The sequence below is a fragment of the Macrobrachium rosenbergii genome, chromosome 32 (genome assembly GCF_040412425.1).
Source record: "Macrobrachium rosenbergii isolate ZJJX-2024 chromosome 32, ASM4041242v1, whole genome shotgun sequence".
Lineage (NCBI taxonomy): Eukaryota > Metazoa > Arthropoda > Malacostraca > Decapoda > Palaemonidae > Macrobrachium > Macrobrachium rosenbergii.
Window position 1 is genome coordinate 1,554,370 of NC_089772.1, and position 21,551 is coordinate 1,575,920.

At 43.2% G+C, this 21,551-nt stretch overlaps 1 protein-coding gene across 5 annotated transcripts in view; it reads left to right on the forward strand.

Annotated features, from left to right (window-relative positions):
• Positions 1–21,551, forward strand: part of Atac3 (Ada2a-containing complex component 3) — a 128,450-nt gene that overhangs the window by 44,491 nt on the left and 62,408 nt on the right. For all 5 annotated transcript variants that reach the window (XR_010858077.1, XM_067132711.1, XM_067132710.1 and 2 more), the window contains exons 7-9: positions 7,846–7,912; positions 8,143–8,283; positions 18,520–18,631. Coding sequence is in view for 4 of the 5 variants with exons in the window: in XM_067132711.1 (XP_066988812.1) it covers positions 7,846–7,912; positions 8,143–8,283; positions 18,520–18,631 (320 nt within the window). In the remaining variant the exon portion in view is untranslated. The remainder of the gene's footprint in view (positions 1–7,845; positions 7,913–8,142; positions 8,284–18,519; positions 18,632–21,551) is intronic.

The window sequence follows — 21,551 nt, forward strand, 5'->3', positions numbered from 1 at the left end:
AGCGCAGTCCACTTCCCTCCTGCAGTTAAGTATAGCTTAGTTTTACCAGACCACTGAACTGATTAACAGCTCTTCTAGGGCTGGCCCGAAGGATTAGACTTATTTTACGTGCTAAGAACCAATTGGTTACTTAGCAACGGGACCTACAACTTATTGTGGAATCCGAACCACATAATAGCGAGAAATGAATTTTTATCACCAGAAATAAATTCCTCTAATTCTTCATTAGCTGGCCGGAGACTAAATCGGGCCTAGCAAGTGCTAGCCCACAACTCTACCTACTCGCCCAACGAGGAACTGTTTCCCGGATAGTCCAGGTCATGGGTCTCATGAGGCTTTAGTGGCGGAGCACCAGTACTTGGCACTGAAGCGGTCTTCCTCCTCGAAGAAGATATCTGAGCCCCCAGCAGTCTCCAAGCGCTCAGTTCCTAAGTGTCCAGTTTCCGAGCACACAGTGTCCGAGCGCCCATTTTCTGTGTGTCTAGTGTCCAAGTGCCCAGTGTCCAAGTGTCCAGTGTCCAAGCACCCAGTTTCCAAGTGTCCAGTGTCCAAATGCCCAGTGTATGAGCACCCAGTGTCTGAGTATACAGTATCCAAACGCCCAGTGTCCGTGCGCCCAGTATCCGAGTGCCCAGTGTCCGAGCGCCCGGTGTCCGAGTGTCAAGTGTCCAAGTGCCCGTTGTTCGAGCATCCAGTGTCCAAGCGCCTGGTGTTCAAGCACCCATTGTCTGAGTGTTCACCTGTGTATGAGTGTTCACCTGTATCTGCGCGTCCACCTGTGCCTGTGCGTCCTCCTCTCTGCTCTGCGCCAGTAGCCATTCATTCAGTGCCACTCATGCCGTTACAGATCCTTCGTTGGAATCTATCCAGTGCCGTTTGCTTAATATTTTAGGACTTCTGCAGAAGCACCCTTCAATGATACAGGATCCTCCGGACTTAGCTCCTTCCTCTGTTTTGTCTGATGAAGAAGCCATCAAACAGGAGCAGCCTACTTCTGCGTACGTGGCTCTCCTGTAATACTTCCTGTTCTGCTAGGGTTCAGCCTTTATGATGAGACAGCCTGCAGAGCCTTCCATGCTGCCTAAGATGGTCCTTCTTCTCATCAAGGAAAGCTTTATCCAGTATTGATGGTTGGCTAGCAGAGAAGAGGGATCTTGGCAAGGCTGTTTGCACCCCTCCCTCTCACTTGTCTCAAAGAAGGTACCTGTTGTATGCCACCGGGGAAGCTCATTCCTTGCAAGTTTCTGCCTTGTCCCAGGGGGACTTCTCCAGTCTTACTGACTTGGCACGAAGGTCAGTGTTTAACTCCGACAAGATTATGTTCACATCTTCGGAATTTGACCATATAGTTAGGGACGTGTTTAAGTTCTTCAAGGTCTTCAGTTTCTTAGACTCGACTGTGGGGGCCTTAGCTAAGAAGATTGAGGACTGCAACACCCTTCAAGAGAACTTCTCATCGGACTGGCTAGAAGTTCTCTCATGCATGGATAAGGCATTTAGGGGTGGCTCCCAAGAGCTGGCTGCCTTATTTTCCATGGGAGTTCTCAAAAAGAGAGAACTGTGTCGCACATTCACTGCAATAGGCGTCATTCCCTCCCAGAGGTTGGCTCTCCTGTTTGTGCCTTTGGACCAATTTGCATTGTTCCCTCGAGCTACAGTAGAACACGTAGGAACAGACTTGCAAAAGAAGTCGACCCAAGATCTGCTAGCACAATCTACCAAGCTTTCCAAGGAGTTGGGACATGGTACTTCAGTCTCATTCAGTGCGAGAACAGCCTCCGCTGCAACAGCAGCCCTTTCGAGGTGGCAGAGCTAAGTTTCAGGCCTGCCCGCACATGAACCTGCAGTCAGCCCGACCAGTTAAGAAGTTGTCCTCTAAACCCTCCTCTTGCAAGTGAGGATCCTGTCCTCCGTGTTCCCATAAGAACCAGGCTTCTCCATTTTTGGGATAAATGGGAAGCCAGGAATGCAGAACCCTGGGTAATCAAAGTCCTCAAAGAGGGCTATTCCATCCCGTTCAGGGAAAAACCTCCTTTAGTGTCTTCGCCCATCAGTTTAACAGCGTACTCAGTAGGCTCAGAGAGGTTTTTGGCCCTGTCGGAAGAGGTCTCTTCTCTATTCAGGAAGAGGGCTGTAGAGGTGGTTGAAGATATAAGCACAGAAGGTTTTTACAATCGACTGTTTGTTGTCCCCAAGTCATCTGGAGGTTGGAGACCTGTCCTGGACGTCAGTGCGCTGAACTTCTTTGTTCAGACAACAAAGTTCAGGATGGAAACTAACTAATAACTAATCATTCCTGTCAGCCATACACCAGGGAGATTGGATGATGACTATCGACATGCAGGACAGATACTTCCATGTTCCAGTTCTAGACTCCAGGAAGTTTCTGAGGTTTGTGTTCCAGGGCAGAGTCTTTCAGTTTCGGGCTCTGTGCTTTGACCTCTCTACAGCTCCTCAAATATTCACCCATATTCTCTCCTCTCTGGTGAAATGGCTACATCTCATGGGTATCAATGTCTGTCTGTATTTAGATGACTGGCTTCTATGCTCTCCCTCAAGAACAAGGTGCATGGCAGACCTTCAGAAGACTCTTCTCCTTGTCTAAGAATTGGGCCTCTTAATCAATATGCAGAAGTCGCAGTTAACCCCGACTCAATTGGTTCTTCATTTGGGGATGAGGATTGATTCTCTTGAGTTTTTGGGCTTTTCTGTCCCACAAAAGGATCCAATCCTGCCTGCAGAAAGTACAAAACTTCCACTCTCTCCCGTCATGCTTGGCCAACGAATGGATGAGTTTTTTGGGCACTCTCTCATCCATCAAGAAGTTTGGGCCTTTAGGAAGACTACACACAAGAGTGTTGCAATTCTTTTTAAAGGCTAGTTGGCACAGGAAGACTCTTCCAGACCCCTTCATTTGCCCCATCATTCCAGAGATCGAGGAGCACCTTCGGTGGTGGCTTGCAAGAGAAAGATTTCTAATAGGGAAATCACTGCACCCTCTGAGCCCAAGCCTAACCTTATACTTAGATGTGTCAGATCTGGGTTGGGGGCTCTTTTAGACAATTTGGAAGTGGTCTCTGGACTAGAGAAAGCTACACATCAATGTGAGGGAGCTGAAGGTGGTTCATTTGGCCCTTCAGTTGTATGGAACAGCAACATTCAACAAGACAGTCGTGGTCCATTCGGAAAACACGATTGCATTGGCCTATATCAAGAACCAGGGAGGGACTCACTCCTTCTCCCTTTATGAAGTAGTCAAGGATCCTCTCCTCTAGGCACACAACAATTGCATTAGGATTGTGACTCGTTTCATCCAGGGCAAATTAAATGTTCTTGCGGATGAGTCAAGTTGCTGCAGACAGGTTCTACCTAAGGAATGGACACAATCTGCAGGTGTGCACCAACCTGTGGAAATGGTGGGGAAAGCCATTGATAGACCTGTTTGCAACATCAAGTAGCGATTGCCTCCCCTTATACTGTTCCCCAGCCCCATGCCCTCTGGCATGGGCAACAGATACCATGCTCCAGGACTGGTTGAACCTAGACGTGTATGACTTCCCACTGCTCAGCATGGTGAGAGAAGTCTTAACCAAGTTCTGATCCCACAGCAACACGTCGATGACTCTTCTGTCACTGTTTTAGCCGCAAAAGGAGTGGTTCCCGGACCTTCTCAGATGCAGATAGACTTCCCAAGACTTCTGCCTCAGAGACTAACCTTCCTCAAGCAGCCTCATCTCCATCGGTTCCACCAAGGCTTATCCACTCTCACTCTGACAGGCTTCAGACTGTCAGGGAACTTGTCAGAACGAAGGGCTTTTCAAGAGAAACCGCCGAAGCAATTGCTGAATGTAGACGTCAGTCTTCCGCTAAGGTCTACCAGGCAAAGTGAGCAGTCTTTCACAGTTGGTGTCAAAGACATGGTGCCTCTTCTACTAAAACCTCTGTAGTGCAAATCATAAATGTTTTTATGTTCCTGAGGTCTTCTTGAGGCTTAGCCACATCCACCATCAGAGGTTACAGAGCTATGCTAAATTCCTTGTTTAGACATAGGGGATTGGAACTGTCTATAAATCAAGATATAAGTGACCTGATTAAGTCTTTGGACACTTCAAAGCAAGTAAAGTCAATATCAGTCACCTGGAGCCTGGATGTGGTTCTTAAATGGCTCTCGGGTCCTCCATTTGACCCCCTTCATTCCTTATCTCTGAGAGACTTAACCAGAAAAACCCTCTTTTTGGTTGTCTTGGCTACTGCAAAGAGGATTAGTGAATTGCAGGCCCTTGATAAAACAGTTGATTTTTCACAGGGAGATGTGGTCTGCTTGTTCACTCTCGGTTTCTTGGCTAAGAACGAAACCTTGTCCAATCCCTGGCTGTGTTCATTCACTATCAAGAACTTGGTGGATATCCTTGGACGAGCAGACCAAGAGAGGGCTCTTTGCCCAGTAAGAGCATTGAAGTATTATATGGAAAGGACCAAAAGGCTCAGAGGCCCCTGTCATAACTCATAGTGTTTGATCAAGAACTCCTCACATCCGTTGTCCAAGAATGCCTTGGCCTTCTTTTTGAGGAGCGTAATATCCGAGTCACAGTCGGAAATTCAAGATGTCTTTCCCATTTTCAAAGTTAAAACTCATGAGATAAGAGCAGTTGCCACTTCGTCGCCTTTTAAAGCAGAATGTATCGCTCTCCATGATTTTTCAGTCAGCATATTGGAAGTGCAGATCAGTGTTCGCTTCTCATTATTTACATGATGTGGAGACTATACTGTACAAGAATTGCAGTACTTTAGGTCCATTAGCAGTGGCTGGCATGGTATTGGGGGATGAAGGGTAGGAGGTATTCCTTCTATTTTTGTATCTCCTCACCTTGATACAGGTTGTTGAGTTTTGGGAAGCTTAGGGGTACTGTGTACCTGGAGTACCCATCAGTCATTGTTTTTAATGGGTGGGTAATAGTTATGTTACGTAATGTGTGGGTAATAGAATTTTCTGGTTGATTTCGTTGTACTGCGCCCAGCACAAGGGCACTTGTTTTATTTTGTAATGCTTTGGCAGCCCTTGGAGTGCTGTACTCCTCGGCTGCAAAGCTCCCACTTAAGTAGAGATGACCCTCGGCTTTACTGCTGCATCACTACAGGTTGAGATCAGCACCGACTAGAGGCAGTATCTTCCCGCTGTATGTCTCTCACCGGGTAAGGTTACAACAAGCATTTCACCAATGCTAGCTACCTTTCTGTTTCAAATTCGTCTCCATTACTGAGTGTTTTTGAGTAGTATATGTGTCCATGTATCCCACCTCTTGTCAATGTGGGATTCAGCTATGTAGTTACTTGGTAAGTTACTTATATAAAATGACATTTTTGTAATAAAATAAAGTTTTACATATACTTACCAAGCAACTACATGATCGGAGCCCTCCCTCCTCCCTTCTCATGGACATAGGGCACAAGCGAATTGAGCTCGTAGGCTCTGTTGTACCTGCTCCTCCCCGAAAGTGGGCGGGGTCTAGTCACCTACACCAAACAAATAGAGCATTACCACGCATTTCAAATTTTAGGCTGCCGCAATAGTTAGGAACAAATGGCTATGTAGTTACTTTGTAAGCATATATAAAACTTTATTTTATTATAAAAATGTCACTTTTTCTTTTACCCTAGTAGTTCTTTTTTAAGGGGGCCGCTGACACCATGAGACCCCATTATAAAGTAAATGCTTTTTGCTACCTTATGTTTGAAGAGATTCGCATAAAATTTTTAACGCTTATCATACAACTAATACTGAAAAAATACAAGAGGGCAAATAAAGAAATTCGACCTCTAAGTTCATAGATTTTGCAGCTGAAAAAAAAACGTTTTGAAGCTTTTCAAAAATAATATGACAAAAAAAGTTACTCAAAAATAATTTTCCCCTCTTGTAATTATAGATACAGTAAACCGCCCATATTTGCGGGGGATGCTTACTAACCCCCCCACCCCCGCCCGTGAATAGCTAAAATCTGGGAACACTTAAAATCCCTTTAAAAACACTAAGAATTGCCTATTTTGATAGTTCAAACACAAAAAAAATTATATGAAAATACAGTAATTAGTGAATGTTTCTCAGTGAAAAATACCGTGAATGGGCAGTTTTCCGCGAATAATGTTATATACATTCCACAGAGAAATATGTGAATAGGTAAGACCGCGAATACGGGGGGTTTACTGGACTGTATATAGTTATACTACACGCCATAAAAGTTTCATTGACTTTAGTTCATTCTTCTTGGAGATCTAAGCATTTAGTTTAAAAAAAAAAAAAGTTTTGAGAAAAGGGCAAAAGAAAAAAATTATTGCATATTTCGTAATAAATATGAAACTATGGTAGTTAGAAGGCTGATTTTTGCACTAAAACTATTTCGTCATATAAGAAATATCCCCTGAAATTTACAATATAATCAAATGAATAGAATCTGCTCTCTTGTGATTTATATGTTGCCTAAAATTTGCATTTATGGGGAGTGTCAATGCCATAAGGCCCCATTATAAAGTGAATGACTCTTTCCAACTAATGATTGAAGGGAGTTGCTTCTAATTTTTACCACTTATTCTACAAATAATACTAAATAAACACAAGTCTAAGCATTTAGTTTTGGGAAAAAAGTAAGTTTTCAGGAAACAGCAAAAGAACAGTAATTTTGGACTCAAAACTAGAAACAATCAAGAATATCTGGATTCCTGAAGCCAGTTATCCCTATATTATTATAAGCCGTTTTTTCTAATGCTAGAGAAAATGGGATATTTTAATGGGAAACAATTATTTTTGAATAAGTTTTTTACATTTGTTTTTCATGCTTTTTTTTTTTTACAATTTGTCGCTCACAGTGCCATAAAATTGTTCATGCCAATAACATTTCAAGATATGTTTATTTACATATAAAACTTTCCAAAATAGTGTAAATCTCAAACTTGATCCAGTCTAAGATCATTCACAGACTGTTACATTATTTACAATCTGTCTTTCACAGTGCCGTACACATGATGAACAAAATTGTCCATGAACCAATCCAAACATTCTTTTTTAGCAATAACATTTTCGATATGTTTATTTATGCATAAAACTGTCAAAAACAGCCCATAACTCACTTGGACCTATCCTGAATTATTCTTACAGACTTTTTTTACAAGTCTTTTTCACAATTTGTGGTTCATAGTGTCATACAAGCGATGAACAAAGTTGTTAGTAAACCAATCTAAATTTTTTTAGCATTATTGCTTTAGGATATGTTTATTTAGACAAAGTAGTTGAAAACTGTTAATAACTAAAATTCGATAATTCCTTGAAATTCAGCGGTCGGCGCACCCCTTAAACACACCCAACTGTAGTGTAGTAGGACTGTAAAGTTATTTTTATCTAATGCATGGGTTCTGTTTCTCATTCATCTTACTCTTCCTTAAATTATTTTTCACATTGTTTCTAGGCAGTATGCACATGCTTTCCTCTCGTTCTAGTAGGGGGTAGTGCTGTCCCTTCACCCTTTAGTTACACCCACTTTTTAGCCTTTAGGATCACCTCCATTCCCTCTTTCTTTTCTTCCATCTTAATGTCCAACTTCTTTAGCGATTACTTAGTAGTATTTTCTCACTGTTCACCCACTCCAGTACTTGGCGTTATAGCTTAAATTTCATAATTCTGTCTCTCTCAGTGCAAGAAACAGGTTAAAAGTGAAGAGGAGGCAGTTAGCATGTGGTGACCAGAGGTTTGCTGGACATAACTATAGTTAATGGATAGGCATACTGATCATATTGTGAAAGTGTGTTTTTGTATACTTAGAAAAGGAAATGAACATTCAGCTTATATATCTACAGATTCCATAAGACTCCACTTCACTTGGCTGTAGAAAATGGACACAAAAATATCATTTCACTACTTCAGGTGAGTAAGATTAATATTCCATTTGTGAAGCCTAACTGGAAGATTGTTATGCTTAAAGTCCATGACTAGCATTAAAAAAGCTATTTAGTATCATTGCTACAGCTACTTAAGAATATATAACAAAAATTAGTTTTGGTTGCACTACACTTGTTTATGTATGGATTATAATTTCTTTCACATTTTCACATAGCTATATCTGTCTTTCATTTTAACCGTTTTTGTCCTAACAGGGTGATTTAAGTCTTGATGAAGGAGAAGATGCCGTTGCAGTTGACTCCATTACCTTAGACATGATTCATGATCCTGTTGTTTGCAAAACGGAAGAAGTTTGTACAGAGGAGGAAGAAGAAGATCAAGAGTACACAGAAGAAGTGAGTGACAAGCAGTTTTTGTATATATTGAGAAAGGAGTATCATTGCTTTATATGGTAGGCTAGAAGCATAAATCTTCTATAGTGTAACAATTTACCATTGTTTTATTAATTATCCTGTATAGTTTTATCGACATTCTGTTTTATTTACAGCATGAATTAGCCATTTCTACAAGTTAGAATTTTTTCAGCCATGTAAATATCTGTATTTTTCCTTAAATGATTTTTCTGCTTATTGTGTATATCAGTAATGACTGACAAAGTGGTATGTATTTACAGCCTGTATTCAAATGTCAGACATATTCAGGATCTTCAGTTCATTATTATTATTATTATTATTATTATTATTATTATTATTATTATTATTATTATTATTATTATTATTTATTTATTTATTTGTTTAATATTTTTTTTGTCTATCACAGTCATCCTTTCCGACTGGGTGGTTTTTATAGTTTGGGTTTCCAGGTTGCATCCTGCCTCATTAGGAGTCCATCACTTTTCTCATTATGTGTGCTTTTTCTAGTAGCACACTCTTCTGCTTGAGCCCTGGAACTACTTTGGCATCTAGTTTTTCCAGATTCCTTTTCAGGGATCTTGGGATCGTGCCAGTGTTCCTGTGATTGTGGGTACAATTTCCACTGGCATATCCCATATCCTTCTTATTTCTGTTTTCAGCTCTTGGTACTTATAAATGTTTTCTCTTTCTTTCTCATCTACTCTGGTGCCCCATGGTAATGCAACGTCAATGAGTGATACTTTCTAATGGATCTTTGCCCGATCGTTTTCTGTCACTGCCTCAGGTTGGCGTTCATGCCACTTATTACTGCAAGCTAGCTGGTGTTTCTTGCACAGGCTCCAGTGGAGGGCTTTTGCTAATGAATCATGCCTCTTTTAATACTGGTTCTGTGCAGGTGCCGGACATTCGCTTGCTATGCGGTTTGTGGTCTCATCTTTCATATTGCACTTCCTGCATATGGGTGAAATGTTATTTCCATCTATTGTTCTTTGAATATATCCAGTTCTTGGGACCTGATCTTGTGCCGTTGTTAGCATTCCATGTTTCCTTCTTGAGTTCTCCCCTCTGCAGCCATTATTATAATTATAATTATTACTATCAAAAAGGATGGATGTATTTTGCGAATTTATCTTATTCAGGATCTTTACTACTGTATTTTCCTTATAATTTGCTTTTCAGGCTCAGCAGTGTTGGTCAGCAACTGGCCAGTATTCATATCAGAAAAGGACAGTGCGAGATGAGGGAATTGTTTTTATTGAATTATTCATTCAAAAATCCATAGATTTCGCTGTGGTCTCGTTTGGTGGTTTGGACTCTGGATTCTTGTCTTATTTCAGGTTGTGGTACTGTCGACATGTTTTGACCAGCTTGATTGTCATCCTCTGGACGTGGTTGAGAAGGATCTGGAGAAACAAGGCGCTTGGGTTGGTATTTATAGGGGGTGTCTTTATCAGTGTTGAATTATGATTGGCTGCCCGGGGCGTGTTGTCTCGGGTGTAGCCTGTTCTCCCTTGCTGATGTTCAGGGCTCATCTTGCATGCGAGCACCATTGTAGTGTTGGGGAGAATTTCAATCCTCAGATGCAGAATTTTGATTCGCTCACTTGCTATGGGGGTCGTTCGGTGCAGGTCTCCTGGTGGCCGTGAGGAGGAGAAAGGTTTCCTGTGTAATGTTGAGGGTTTGTTTCTCCTTCCCAATGTGCAATGCTTCCAGGATGCGCAGGCGGCGTTGGTCCATAGTTCATTCAATTATTTCTATATTCGGGATTATGTCTTTTCTTGTGATTCTCTGGTTATGGGCAGCCCTGGCATGGTTAAAAATGGCTCCCTCTTGGGTATGGCAGGAAATCCTCTTGGAGAAACGCATGGTGGTCGTACCAATGTATGAACCGAGGCATCCTCGGACGGGGCATGAGTATCGGGAGACCACGGTTTTCTTCAAGGAGTCCTGCTGAGGGGCGGCTGGATTGTTACGCATCACCAGGATGCTCGTCTTTTTGCTTTTGTAATAAATGACCAGATGAATATTCTTATTGGGGTCAGTGGGGCAGACATTTTCCTCAATGATGTTCTTGAGGGCATGTTCATCTTCTTTATATTTTTGTTGGAATTGGCCTTTATAGAAGAGCTCTATGCATTTCAAGGACATCCATTTATGGATGTTCGTCTTGATAGACTCTTCTATATCTCAGTTTGGATGTCCATTGTTGATGAGGGTCTGGGCTACACGTTCCATTTCTTCACGTGTGTCATTCCAGGAGGAACAGTGTGAGAGGGCCCTCCTGACGTAGGCACCGATGGTGAAGCACTTATATCTCTCGGGGCACTCGCTTCGTTCATACACATGCCCGGGTTCGTCAGCTTCATGTAGACCTTCGTAGAGAATAAGGCCTCCCTTTGCTCAACAAGGACATCAAGGAAGGGGAGGCAGCGGTCTTGGCTGCATTTGATGGTGAAACTGAGGCAGCTATGGTTGTGTAAAGCATGCCTCAGGTTCTCGATTTCTTCTTCTGAATTGGCACTGACAAAGGTGTCGTCGATGTAGTGCATGTACGTCCTCGGCTGGTCGATGTTTTCAAAGACCCTTTGCTCCACAGTGCCCATTAGAAATTGGTGAAGAGGACTGCAAGGGGAGAACCCATCGCCAACCCGTCGATCTGAGTGTACATATGGCCACGGTGGTTGGAGAAAAGGGCATTTTTGGTGCATATTTACAGGAGGGTGCAGAGGGATGATCAGGGATGTTCAGGGATGGGGTGTGTCCCTATACACACAGTCCAAGATCATCTGGATGGTCTCATCGACAGGGATGTTGGTGAAGAGGGACTCCACATCCATCGAAGCAATACATCCTCCGGGGGGTGTCACTCTTAGTGCCTTCAGGATCTCTGCTGACAACTTCAGGCCGTGGCTGTCCAGGACGTAAGGGGTTAGGATGGCATTGAGCCTCTTGGCCAACTGGTACGTCGGGGCAGGAATCTGACTAATGATGGGGCGCAGGGGGTTACCTCGCTTGTGCGTTTTGTTTTGACATTTCCAGTAGATGTACCCTAGGTCATAGTCTCTTGTGATTGGTGGTAGGTGAAGGGCATTAGAGGCGGCGTTGACCGTCTCTATGATCCTGTTTGCCTCCCGCCTGATCACGTCAACAGGGTTCTTAGTAATTCTTCAAAGTTTGGTGTTGTCTGCCAGGATTTCCTCCAACTTCTGATGGTATTCCTTGCTGTTAATGAGGACAAAAGCGGTAGTCTTGTCGGCCCTATGAACAGTGATGTCCACCCTCTCCCTCAGCTGCTTTGCCACTTCCCCCAGGCGCCTGCTCAATGATGTTACTCTTGTAGTCGCCCCAGTCAGTAAGGGCCTCATCCAACAGGAGGGGTGGAAGAGCATCAGTCGTTCAGAGGTTGCCAAGATCCTCTTGCTTCCGGGTAGTGTCCATGAGATATTCAATCACAAGGTGCTTGTCCAGGGGCCTCGGCCAGGTGATATAGTGGCAATTAACGCCCATCTTCAGGATTTCGGCTTCTTCGGGGGTTGGAGTTGTAAAATTTATTTATCCCTCTTTCTTGTGGGAGATGTAGTTTGCCCCTGTTGAGGGCAACCAGCTTCTTGGTGATGGTTCACATCTTTTCCGCATCTTTCTCATCCAAGTGACGTAGGCACTTGATGATGTCATTGTGGTGCGCTTGTCCTTGGAGGGTGTTGTTGGTTGCTCCACCTTCTATGGCACTCAAAGGGGCTACTTCAGGGTTGCTGGCATGACGGCGGAAGTTCTCCCACTCGGAGTATAAGTTTTTCTTCTCCTCGACAAGTGTGGCCCTTTCTCCTTGGACAACAGCTGCCGCTGCAGTAGAGTCCTCCTGAAGTTTCTTGTGCCGGGTTCTCGCTGGGCGGCGGGGTCATGTAGCTGAAGGGAAGTATATGAGGGGAGTAGACCCTCTTTCAGGCAGGTCTTATTGAAAAAGGATGTCTGTATTTTGCAAATTTATCTTATACAGGATCTTTTCTATTTCCCTTATAATTTGCTTTTCAGGCTCAGCAATGTTGGTCAGCAACTGGCCAATATTCATATCAGAAAAGGACAGTGTGAGATAAGGGAAGTGTTTTTATTGAATTATTCATTCAATAATCCGTAGATTTCTTTGTGGTATCGTTTGGTGGTTTGGATTCTGGATTCTTTTCTTATTTCAGGTTGTGTTACCATCAACATTTTTCGACCAGCTCAATGGTCATCCTCTGGACGTGGTTGAGAAGGATCTGGAGAAACAAGGCGCTCGCGTTGGTATTCATAGGGGGTGTCTTTATCGGTGTTGAATTATGATTGGCTGCCTGGGGCAGGTCGTCTCGGGTGGAGCCTGTTCTCCCTTGTTGATGTTCAGGGCTTGTTTTGCGTGCTAGCAGCATTGTAGTGCTGGGGAGAATTTCGATCCTCAGATGCAGAATTTTGATTCGCTCGCTTGCTATGGGCGTCATTTGGTGCAGGTCTCCTGGTGGCTGTGGGGAGGAGAAAGGTTTCCTGCGTAATGTTGAGGCCCAATGTGCAATGCTTCCAGGAGGCGCAGGCATCGGTGGTCTGTAGTTCAGTCAATTATTTCTATATTTGCTGCCTCCCCTTCCTTGATGTCCTTGTTGAGCAGAGGGAGGCCTTATTCTCTATGAAGGCGTACACGAAGCCGATGAACCTGGGCATGTGTATGAACAGAGTGAGCGCCTACGTCAGGAGGGCCCTCTCACACTGCTCCTCCTGGAATGACACACACGAAGAAATGGAACGCGTAGCCCAGACCCTTGTCGACAATGGACATCCAAACCGAAATATAGAAGAGTCTATGAAGAAGCACATCAATAAATGGTACTGGCAGGAACCTTGCCCCGATGTCCCTGAACGCATAGAGCTCTTCTATAAAGGGCAATTCCATCAAAAATATAAAGAAGATGAACATGCCCTCAAGAACTTCATTGAGGATAATGTCTGCCCCACTGACCCCAACAAGAATATTCATCTGGTCATTTACTACAAAAGCAAAAAGTTGAGCATCCTAGTGATGTGTAACAATCCACCCGCCCCTCAGTAGGACCCCTTGAAGAAAACCGTGGTCTACCGATACTCATGCCCCGTCCGAGGATGCCTCGGCTCATGCATTGGTATGACCACCATGTGTTTCTCCAAGAGGATTTCCTGCCATGCCAGGACTGCCCATAACTAGAGAATCACACAAAAGACATATTCCTGAATACTGTATAGAAATAACTAATTGAGCTACAGAAGCATTGCACATTGGGAAGGAGAAACCAACCCTCAATGTTATGCTGGAAACCTTTCTCCTTCCCACAGCCCCATGACCCCAATAGCGAGCGAGCGAATCAAAATTCCGCATCTGAGGATTGGAATTCTCCCCAAAACTACACTGCTGCTTACACACAAGACGAGCCCCGAACATCAACACGGGAGAACAGGCTCCACCCGAGACGACCCTCCCTGGGCAGCCAATCATAATTCAGCACTGATAAAGACCCCCCATACAGTAAATATATACCGACCCGAGCGCCTTCTTTCTCCAGATCCTTCTCAACCACGTCCAGAGGATGACCATCAAGCTGGTCGAAACATGTCAACGGTACCACAACCTGAAATAAGAAAAGAATTCAGAATCCAAACCACCAAACAAGACCATGAAGAAATCTTTGGATTTTTGAATGAATAATTCAATAAAAACACTTCCCTCATCTCTGAATATTGGCCAGTTGCTAACCAACATGGCTGAGTCTGAAAAGGAAATTATAAGGAAAATAGAAAAGATCCTATACGTGGCTTCTTGGCACTGATGATGCAGAATCTTCTCCAAGCAAGAGGGAATGTCCATACTCAAGGTATACACACTTCTGGAAAAAAAGCATCCAGATAACAATCTTGCCCTACAGAAGCTGTCACTCATCATTAATTAATCACAAGGGATGAATCTTATATCAAGCATAGTACTTTTAACACCATGGAAGATAAGATATGTGATTTCGCTAGACAACAATGAATGCACTTAATATATGACTTCATAAATGGGATATTATGCTTTACTAAGAGCTCTTAGTCAGGGACGTTTTAAGAGAAAAAAATTTGAACAAGGAAAATGAGAGTTTCAGTCGAAGGGAAAGAGAAATGGGAGTAATTGTCACAATCCAACTTACTGCTGGGTTAGATAATGCAGTGATCAGTTGCGTTAAGATTCCTTGGTCCATTTGGAATAACAATTTCCCCTAAATGTTGAGGAAAAGGGAGGGGGGGAGAAACAAAGCTTGATCAGAGAGAGACCTGAGGATGTCCTACTTCGAGGAGAGCTGATCTGAGAGTCCTCATGCAGGGGTGGCTTTCGGCTCTTTTCTTCAGGCTCCTCCCACCAAGTCTACTTTGGAGTTTGGACTTGGGTCTGGTCTGAAAATGACAAAAACTCACCAGTACACAGGTCAAAGGAAAATAAGCTTTAGAAACAGTATATCTAAGGTCCTAGCAAAACCTATCCCTTTTTTGTGGCCCTCTGAGGTAAAATTCTCACCAATCGGTTAGTTGTCTACTTTAGTTTGAAAACAACACCTGTGTCTCCCACCTTACTCCTTCTCATGCGAGCAGTCTACATTGTCTGCCTTTACTTTAATAGAACCTAATTCATTATTCTACTAAGAGGCAAGGAAGGGAGATCAAACAGCAAATATTTATATTTTCCCTCCTTAAGAAGGACTTCACTCCCTTTCGGGCGTGAAGGCCTGTACTAAGCAAGCTGTTTGCCTCAATTACTTTACTCTTTTCCCTGAACAGATTTTGCCCTTGCAGTGTGACTAGCTAAGGAGCCACCCGACTCTAGAATGGGAGATAAATGTTAATAACTTACTTACAAAGGTGTCTACGGGTATTTACGTGCTAACTGTGATGATAGTGAAATTTATTCCCAGACAAATGTTACATTCAGTTTTATCTTTTATGACATAACCTATTAGAACACTCCCGTAGTACCAACTCAATGACAATGATCTAGCTAAATTACAATCTTACAAGTATACAATTTCTTACACTAGAATGTACAATCATAGTAAACAGAGGAGTAACCTGAAGTTCTTTAAATGGGTTTTTATACTTGAACGAGAGAGGTACCCATTCATCCTTGGTTTTATGGAAAATGCTTTCCTCAATTGAAGTAGTATGCCAAGAGTGTCATGAGCCCAATGGCTCTATTCACCACAGTTACGATTACGGGATTAACGAATTATACTTACTTAGTTACTGCTGCTCATTACAAGATTTAAATCACAAGGTTACTACTGTACTACTACTTACTGAATCTGGTCTAGGCTGTTACTACAGTGTTACTATGGCAGAGATCACACTGGCTACCTCCTCTGGGTAGGAGCCAGGATCACTCTGAGATGGAAAGGCACTGTGCCACAGAGGCAGGAGTGCCAGGGTGAGCTTGTGGCTCTTGCAACTACTTAGCTCTCTTCCACCCCTCCTTCTTCTTCGGGTTCCTCCAAGGCCTATCTATGACAGTCCTAGGAGGTGATGAGGGCACCGACTCTGGGGAAAGGTCAGAAGGGCTGTCGGGCTCGAAGTCAGGGGTAACCTCACGGGCTACTGGAGAGCTCCCTACTCCAGCTGCTGCGACAACTGGAGCAAGAGCAGTCTCAACTTCTGCGCCCGAGGAGGTGTAGCAGTGTGATCCATCAGAGGTTCATCCTCTTGGGACGGATGTGGTGAGGAAGAAGTGTTAGGTGCCAGAGGCTCACAAGTTGCTAGGATCAGTTTGGTGAAGGTTCCTGGATCTCCCGTAGGAGGATCCGTCTTATGATCTGGATCTGGCACCATGGTAGGGCCAGGTACAGGGTCCAATTCTTGTGGTGGCTCAACATTTGAGGCGGAAGGAGTGTGGCACTGCTTAGAGCTTGCAAGTGGCACTGGCAGAGATTGAGGGTCAGGTATGCCTGTCTCAGCTGGAGGTCAGAGCCTCTTGGAGATGCTTGATTTGGGGCATTTGCTGAGTGTTGCTTATCTGGGCAGCCCTCCCAATTAGTGGAGTGGCCTGTCACCTTGCATGCTCGACAGGGGTGCTGCTTTCCTTTGGTGTCCTTTGGTGTCCTTTTGTGCAGAGGGAGGACTCCGTTGGTGGCCGTCCTTTCATGAAGAGGGAGGACTAGGCCTGAAATTGCATGGAGTATGCCCTTCCGTCGACCACTTCGGCGGGTGGAAGGTAACCTTTCTTGTGGTGGCACGCCAGTCAAAGTGGCTGTGCTCATGGTTGGTAATTCTACAGTCGATGCCTCCATTGTGGAGGTAGCGGGGCTACGGAGTGGTGTTGGGGAAGGGCTTCCCCAGAGGAGGTCCCGACCCAACAGGAATTCCACTCTGGGCCTGATTCCACTCTCTACGCCAAGGCGGAGAGGTAGCGTGCCCCAGGGTGTCGTGACCTGGAGCTCGACTGTGGTGATGGATTTGGTGTGGCCCTCTACCCATTTCATCCTTCACCAAGTTTATTCATCAACAGTGGCACTGGCTGGCTCTTGGGGCCTGTCAATCAAGCTGACATCTGCTGCAGTGTCTACCATAACCAGTAGGGTCACTGGCAGGCTAGAGCCAGCAAGGGGTGCTACCTAGATGGACTGGGTGTCCAGCCTCTCGCGGTGAGGTATCTTCTGTGGCCCGGCCGCGGAGAACATGGTGCTTATCAAGTTGATGAACTTGGTGGATGGAGCATGATTTGGGCAGGCCGGATGTTCAGGACTTTAGTGGCCTGAAGCGCCACAGGATCGGCAAGTGCCCTTTGTGGGGGCTCGGTTACCTATGGTGACCGTTGGTGGAGAAGATTGAGTGGGAGTGGATGGAGAGGAGTTCTGGTTATTGGTAGGAGAATGGTTAATAAGTGGTCTAATTAAAGAACTTTTGTAATTATAGTAATTGATTTTGAATAATTCTATGCAGCCTTCTGTTTTGGAATGTGGTTCCTAGTCGGTGAATGTTTTTAGAAGGCCACAGAATTAGCCTTTGTTATTCAGATGTGCCTGTTGGAAATTCTTCAGCACTATTCTGCAAAATACCTGTTTGTCTGACATAATTAACCCCTGTTCTTTCAGGTTTATTTACAATTCGTCCAAAACAAGCTGGTTTTTTAATTTATTTTTTAGATTTTCTATGTAAGATAATGTGCAGTTCATGGTTGTTTGAAAAATTATCATTACTTTGGAAGTTATATTTTCAAATATGACGTTTTTACTCTCCAGACTTGATTGTGAATTACAGAAAAATGGAAAATAGCAAGGATTAATCTAGTTCATGTTATTTGTGAGCTATGGAGTTATACAAAAAATACAACATGCCCAAATTATCATATTTGCGTAGCATTTAAAACTTTATTAAGAGAGAGATATTTTATTTTGTGGTGGAAGCAACACTTAATTTACAGTATTTCCTGTTTTTGCAAAAAAAAAAAAAAAGCTTAGAGATTGCCACCTATGTTGTTATAGGCCATAGCAGAGTTGGCTTTATAATATTTCCTTGTTTGTCAATTGTCTTCATATCTTCATTGTGAATGGTAGACAACAGTGACACTTCTTTTTTGTCTTTCCAAGTCATTGCTGTAACTTCTGAACTTCTGAACATGTATAGTTATTTTCATTCCCTTAATTTATTAGGTCCTCATAATTATCAACACTAGTTTCTTCATCATTCATTCTTGACTGTGGAGGGTACTGAGACAGCAAGAATGGGAATGTATTTAGGTATATGTTCAGGACATTTAATACGTGAAACTATATTATAAATGTAAACGCACTGCCATCTCTTGAGGGAAATGCACACTAAATGCTCACTAATGGGAGAGAAAGGATAGACATTGTAAGTATGTCAGAGAATGAGTAAAATTTGGGTCATGAAAATAAGTAGGGATATTTCACAGTAATGAAAGAGTATTTTCTTGAATGCAAAAAGTACATAGTCATGGTTCATGAGTATACTCGAGGTAATAAGGGAAGGGGTTAAGGCTTTGTTATTTCATTAATGGTTTTCTTTGAAAATAATGTATTGTTCTCCTGACAGCTTACTGTTGATTTTTGACTGAATATTGTTGTTATGGAATTAAAAATGCATATCGAGTGATACATATCAAATGTTAAATTGTAAGTACTGTACAGTATAGGAAATCTCTCACTGCATTTCAAACAAGAAATTTTTGTGATATTTCAGGTGACTGTAAAGCACCATATAAATGAAACAGTGAAAGGGGATGAGGAAGAGACCATGTCTAACTTTGAGAATGACTTACATCATTCCATCATTACGGACGATGATGCGGATGGTAAGTAGCATGCAGCATTTTGATTATGCAAAAATGCAACTTTTGCACAAAGCTACTAATCATAAGATGCCTCATTCTGTGTATATCTTATCCCGGTTGCACAAGTTTAGTCCTTAAATGAAAAACCAGTGCTGCCTGTCCAGACCCCTCCTGTTCCAAATGCATGCTCATTCTGTTGTACCCTACCTGGTGATTGAATGAATGCAGAGGTGGTAGGAAGGCATTGTATTATGTGAGTAATAGTTCAGTATGAGAAATGTGATTTTGTATAATAAAACCATTGCTTATTCATTAATAGATCATTAATCGTAAGATGTCAGAATAGCTATTAAGGAGGGAGGACAAGAAAGAAGTTTCCTCAGGGAAAGAGGGCTTGAGATCCAGGAGGCATTTCAGGTATGACCCATGTCAGGGGGTTGGCCTGGAGTCGGGCATTGGAGGATGATGTAGTCAAGGGCTTAAACAGTAAGGCAGTGTTTTTTAATCCAGCAGAGGAATGAGGTCCATCAACTCAAGTAATTACAGTACTTGCATGAGGGCTTCTTGGTCTTCATTTGTATTGAAGGCACCAGAGAAAAGGAAAGGTTAAAAGGTTTGAGAAGTAGCACCCTGTAGAAGTTTTGTGTTAATCTCTGAGGTAACATTAGGAGAGGGAATGGCATCTCTACATTCTTGTCCCTAAAATGGCTGTTAGTTTCATTTTGTGTTTGAGTGCCACTGAGGTGGAGATAGAGTAGAGGAAAAGCATAAGGCTCCAGGTCATCTCTTAATTGGAGCATTGCTGAATCCAGCTGTGAGGAGCAATACAGGGACAGCTTGAGTCTCAAGGATGTTGCAAACAGGTAAACCATTTCTCTCACAATTGCCACATTGCCCTGCATACAGCCACATTGAGGGACCATGTTGACAGGAATCTGTTGTCATCAGCTTAGTGCATGCAATGATGTTTTGAGACCCCAGAACAAACCTTGGGATAGCCACAAACTTGTGTTCTTCTGCTTAGTTGAAGATCTCTTTTGTTAAGTGGCAGAGTTTCTCAGAATGAATCCCTCCTTAATTTCTCAGGTATGTCAGACACTAGCTTTGCATTTGAACCTTCCTATGATGTCACAAATGCTGAGGGGCCTAAGAAAACCACCTGTAATTCTAGGAAATTTGTTATCTCCTGATGGTCCTCCTCTATCCACAGACTGCCTGCATTAAGGTATGATTTGTAAGCTCCCCAGCCTAGGTTAGAGGCATCTTTGAATATGAGGCTCTCTGGTTCCTACAGAACTATTAGGACCTCCTACCTCAGGTTCTTGTTCTCTCTCCACCAGAGGTTCATCATGAGTTCTCTTATTGGGACTGGGTTATGATTGGGCATGGATGTTGCCTACTAGGGACCTGCCAGCTGAAGTTGGAGAGATCGAATTCTCATGCTGCTGAAGGGGACCAGGATCTCTAGAGAAACCAGGGATGCTTTGCCACTTACCACTCCTTCTTGGTTGAAGAAGAGCCCTTTGAGAATGATCATAGGGTGAACTTCGGCTCTTGTATTCTGTCCTCTGAGGGCCTGACTTTTATGGTTCAGCTCAGTGGTCTGGTTAAACTACTTTATTAATAAATTGCTTAATGATAGAGGTTAATTAACCAATTGTCCAGGTAATGATAAATTCGAATACCCATCCTCTGAGTCTAGGATGCCATTGGTGCTGTTACCCTCATGAAGACTTGAGATGCTGTTGCCAGACCAAAGCATAAGACCTTGAACTGGTATATTTTGCCTGGCCAAATGAAACAGATATTTCCTGGAGGTTGAAGGATTTGGATGTGGAAATATGCATCTTGGATGTTCGGTGATGCTAAGAAGTCCTCCATTCCTGTTGGATTTCCTCATTGATTCTGCAGTTTCCATCCTGAAGGGAGTGAGCATCTGGAACTTGAGGTGTGGAAGGTTTATAACTGGGCTACATTCAGTTATTTTTAAACTACAAACAGTTGTTTATAGAACCCCAGTGATGCTGTGACAACTCCCTCTACGACTTTTCTTCATCTAAGGCCTTGAATAGAGGTGTTACCTTCCTTAAAGGTGTTACCTTTTAGGAGGGGAATAAAGTGATAATCCTGTTGAGGGCTTCCACCACCTAAGGCTCAGCCTCGCTGTCCTTCCAGGACTCACATTTCTTTTTTTTTTTTTTTTTGCAACCCTCCATTAGTTGAAGAGGAGGAAGGCTGGTCTTATCTTCTCCCACTGCTTTGCCTTGCAGGCTTCAAGGGAGTTTTTACTCATATGTTTAAGTGAAAGGGCACTCAGGACACTCTAAGTTGTGTGAAATTGCTTGCCAAGTATGGAAAGACAGTTTGTGTTTGCAGGCTGGCATTGTTCTAGCAATGGTTGGTAGCTGATCTTGATCCCTTGGCTGGAAGGACCTGGATTTAAAAGGGAATTTCATTCAATGTGAGTTCTACTGCTTGTGGAGGACAAAAAAGTGGAAGAGTGGGAGGGCATCTTGTGGAAGACTGCGACTATATCAGTTTATCTCCCAGTTCCCTCACTAGCTCTTTCATGAAGGGGGAAGGGGACTAAAAGGTTAGAGGTCCTGAACTTGTGATGGCCCAATGGGTAGAGCAAACTGAAAAGGTCCTTTAAAGCTGCTACTCTTTTTTTTTCACAACTGTGTTGGATTATAGATAGATATATGAATTTGCAGGATTGATGCCCTCCTTGGTTATGTAACCTTAGTCCTTGCCCTTGCTATGTCATCCATTGTCAGGCCTTTATATGCCAGGATGGACCTTATACCATTAAGGACCCACTGTTGTCAGTCCAGGATGGCAAGTGATTTCCTAGAGAACTTCTTAGAAGGAAACTGACCCGGAGCTGAAAGTCAGGTGGCTGTAGTCAGCATCATAGAAAGACTTAAGCACCATGATCAGA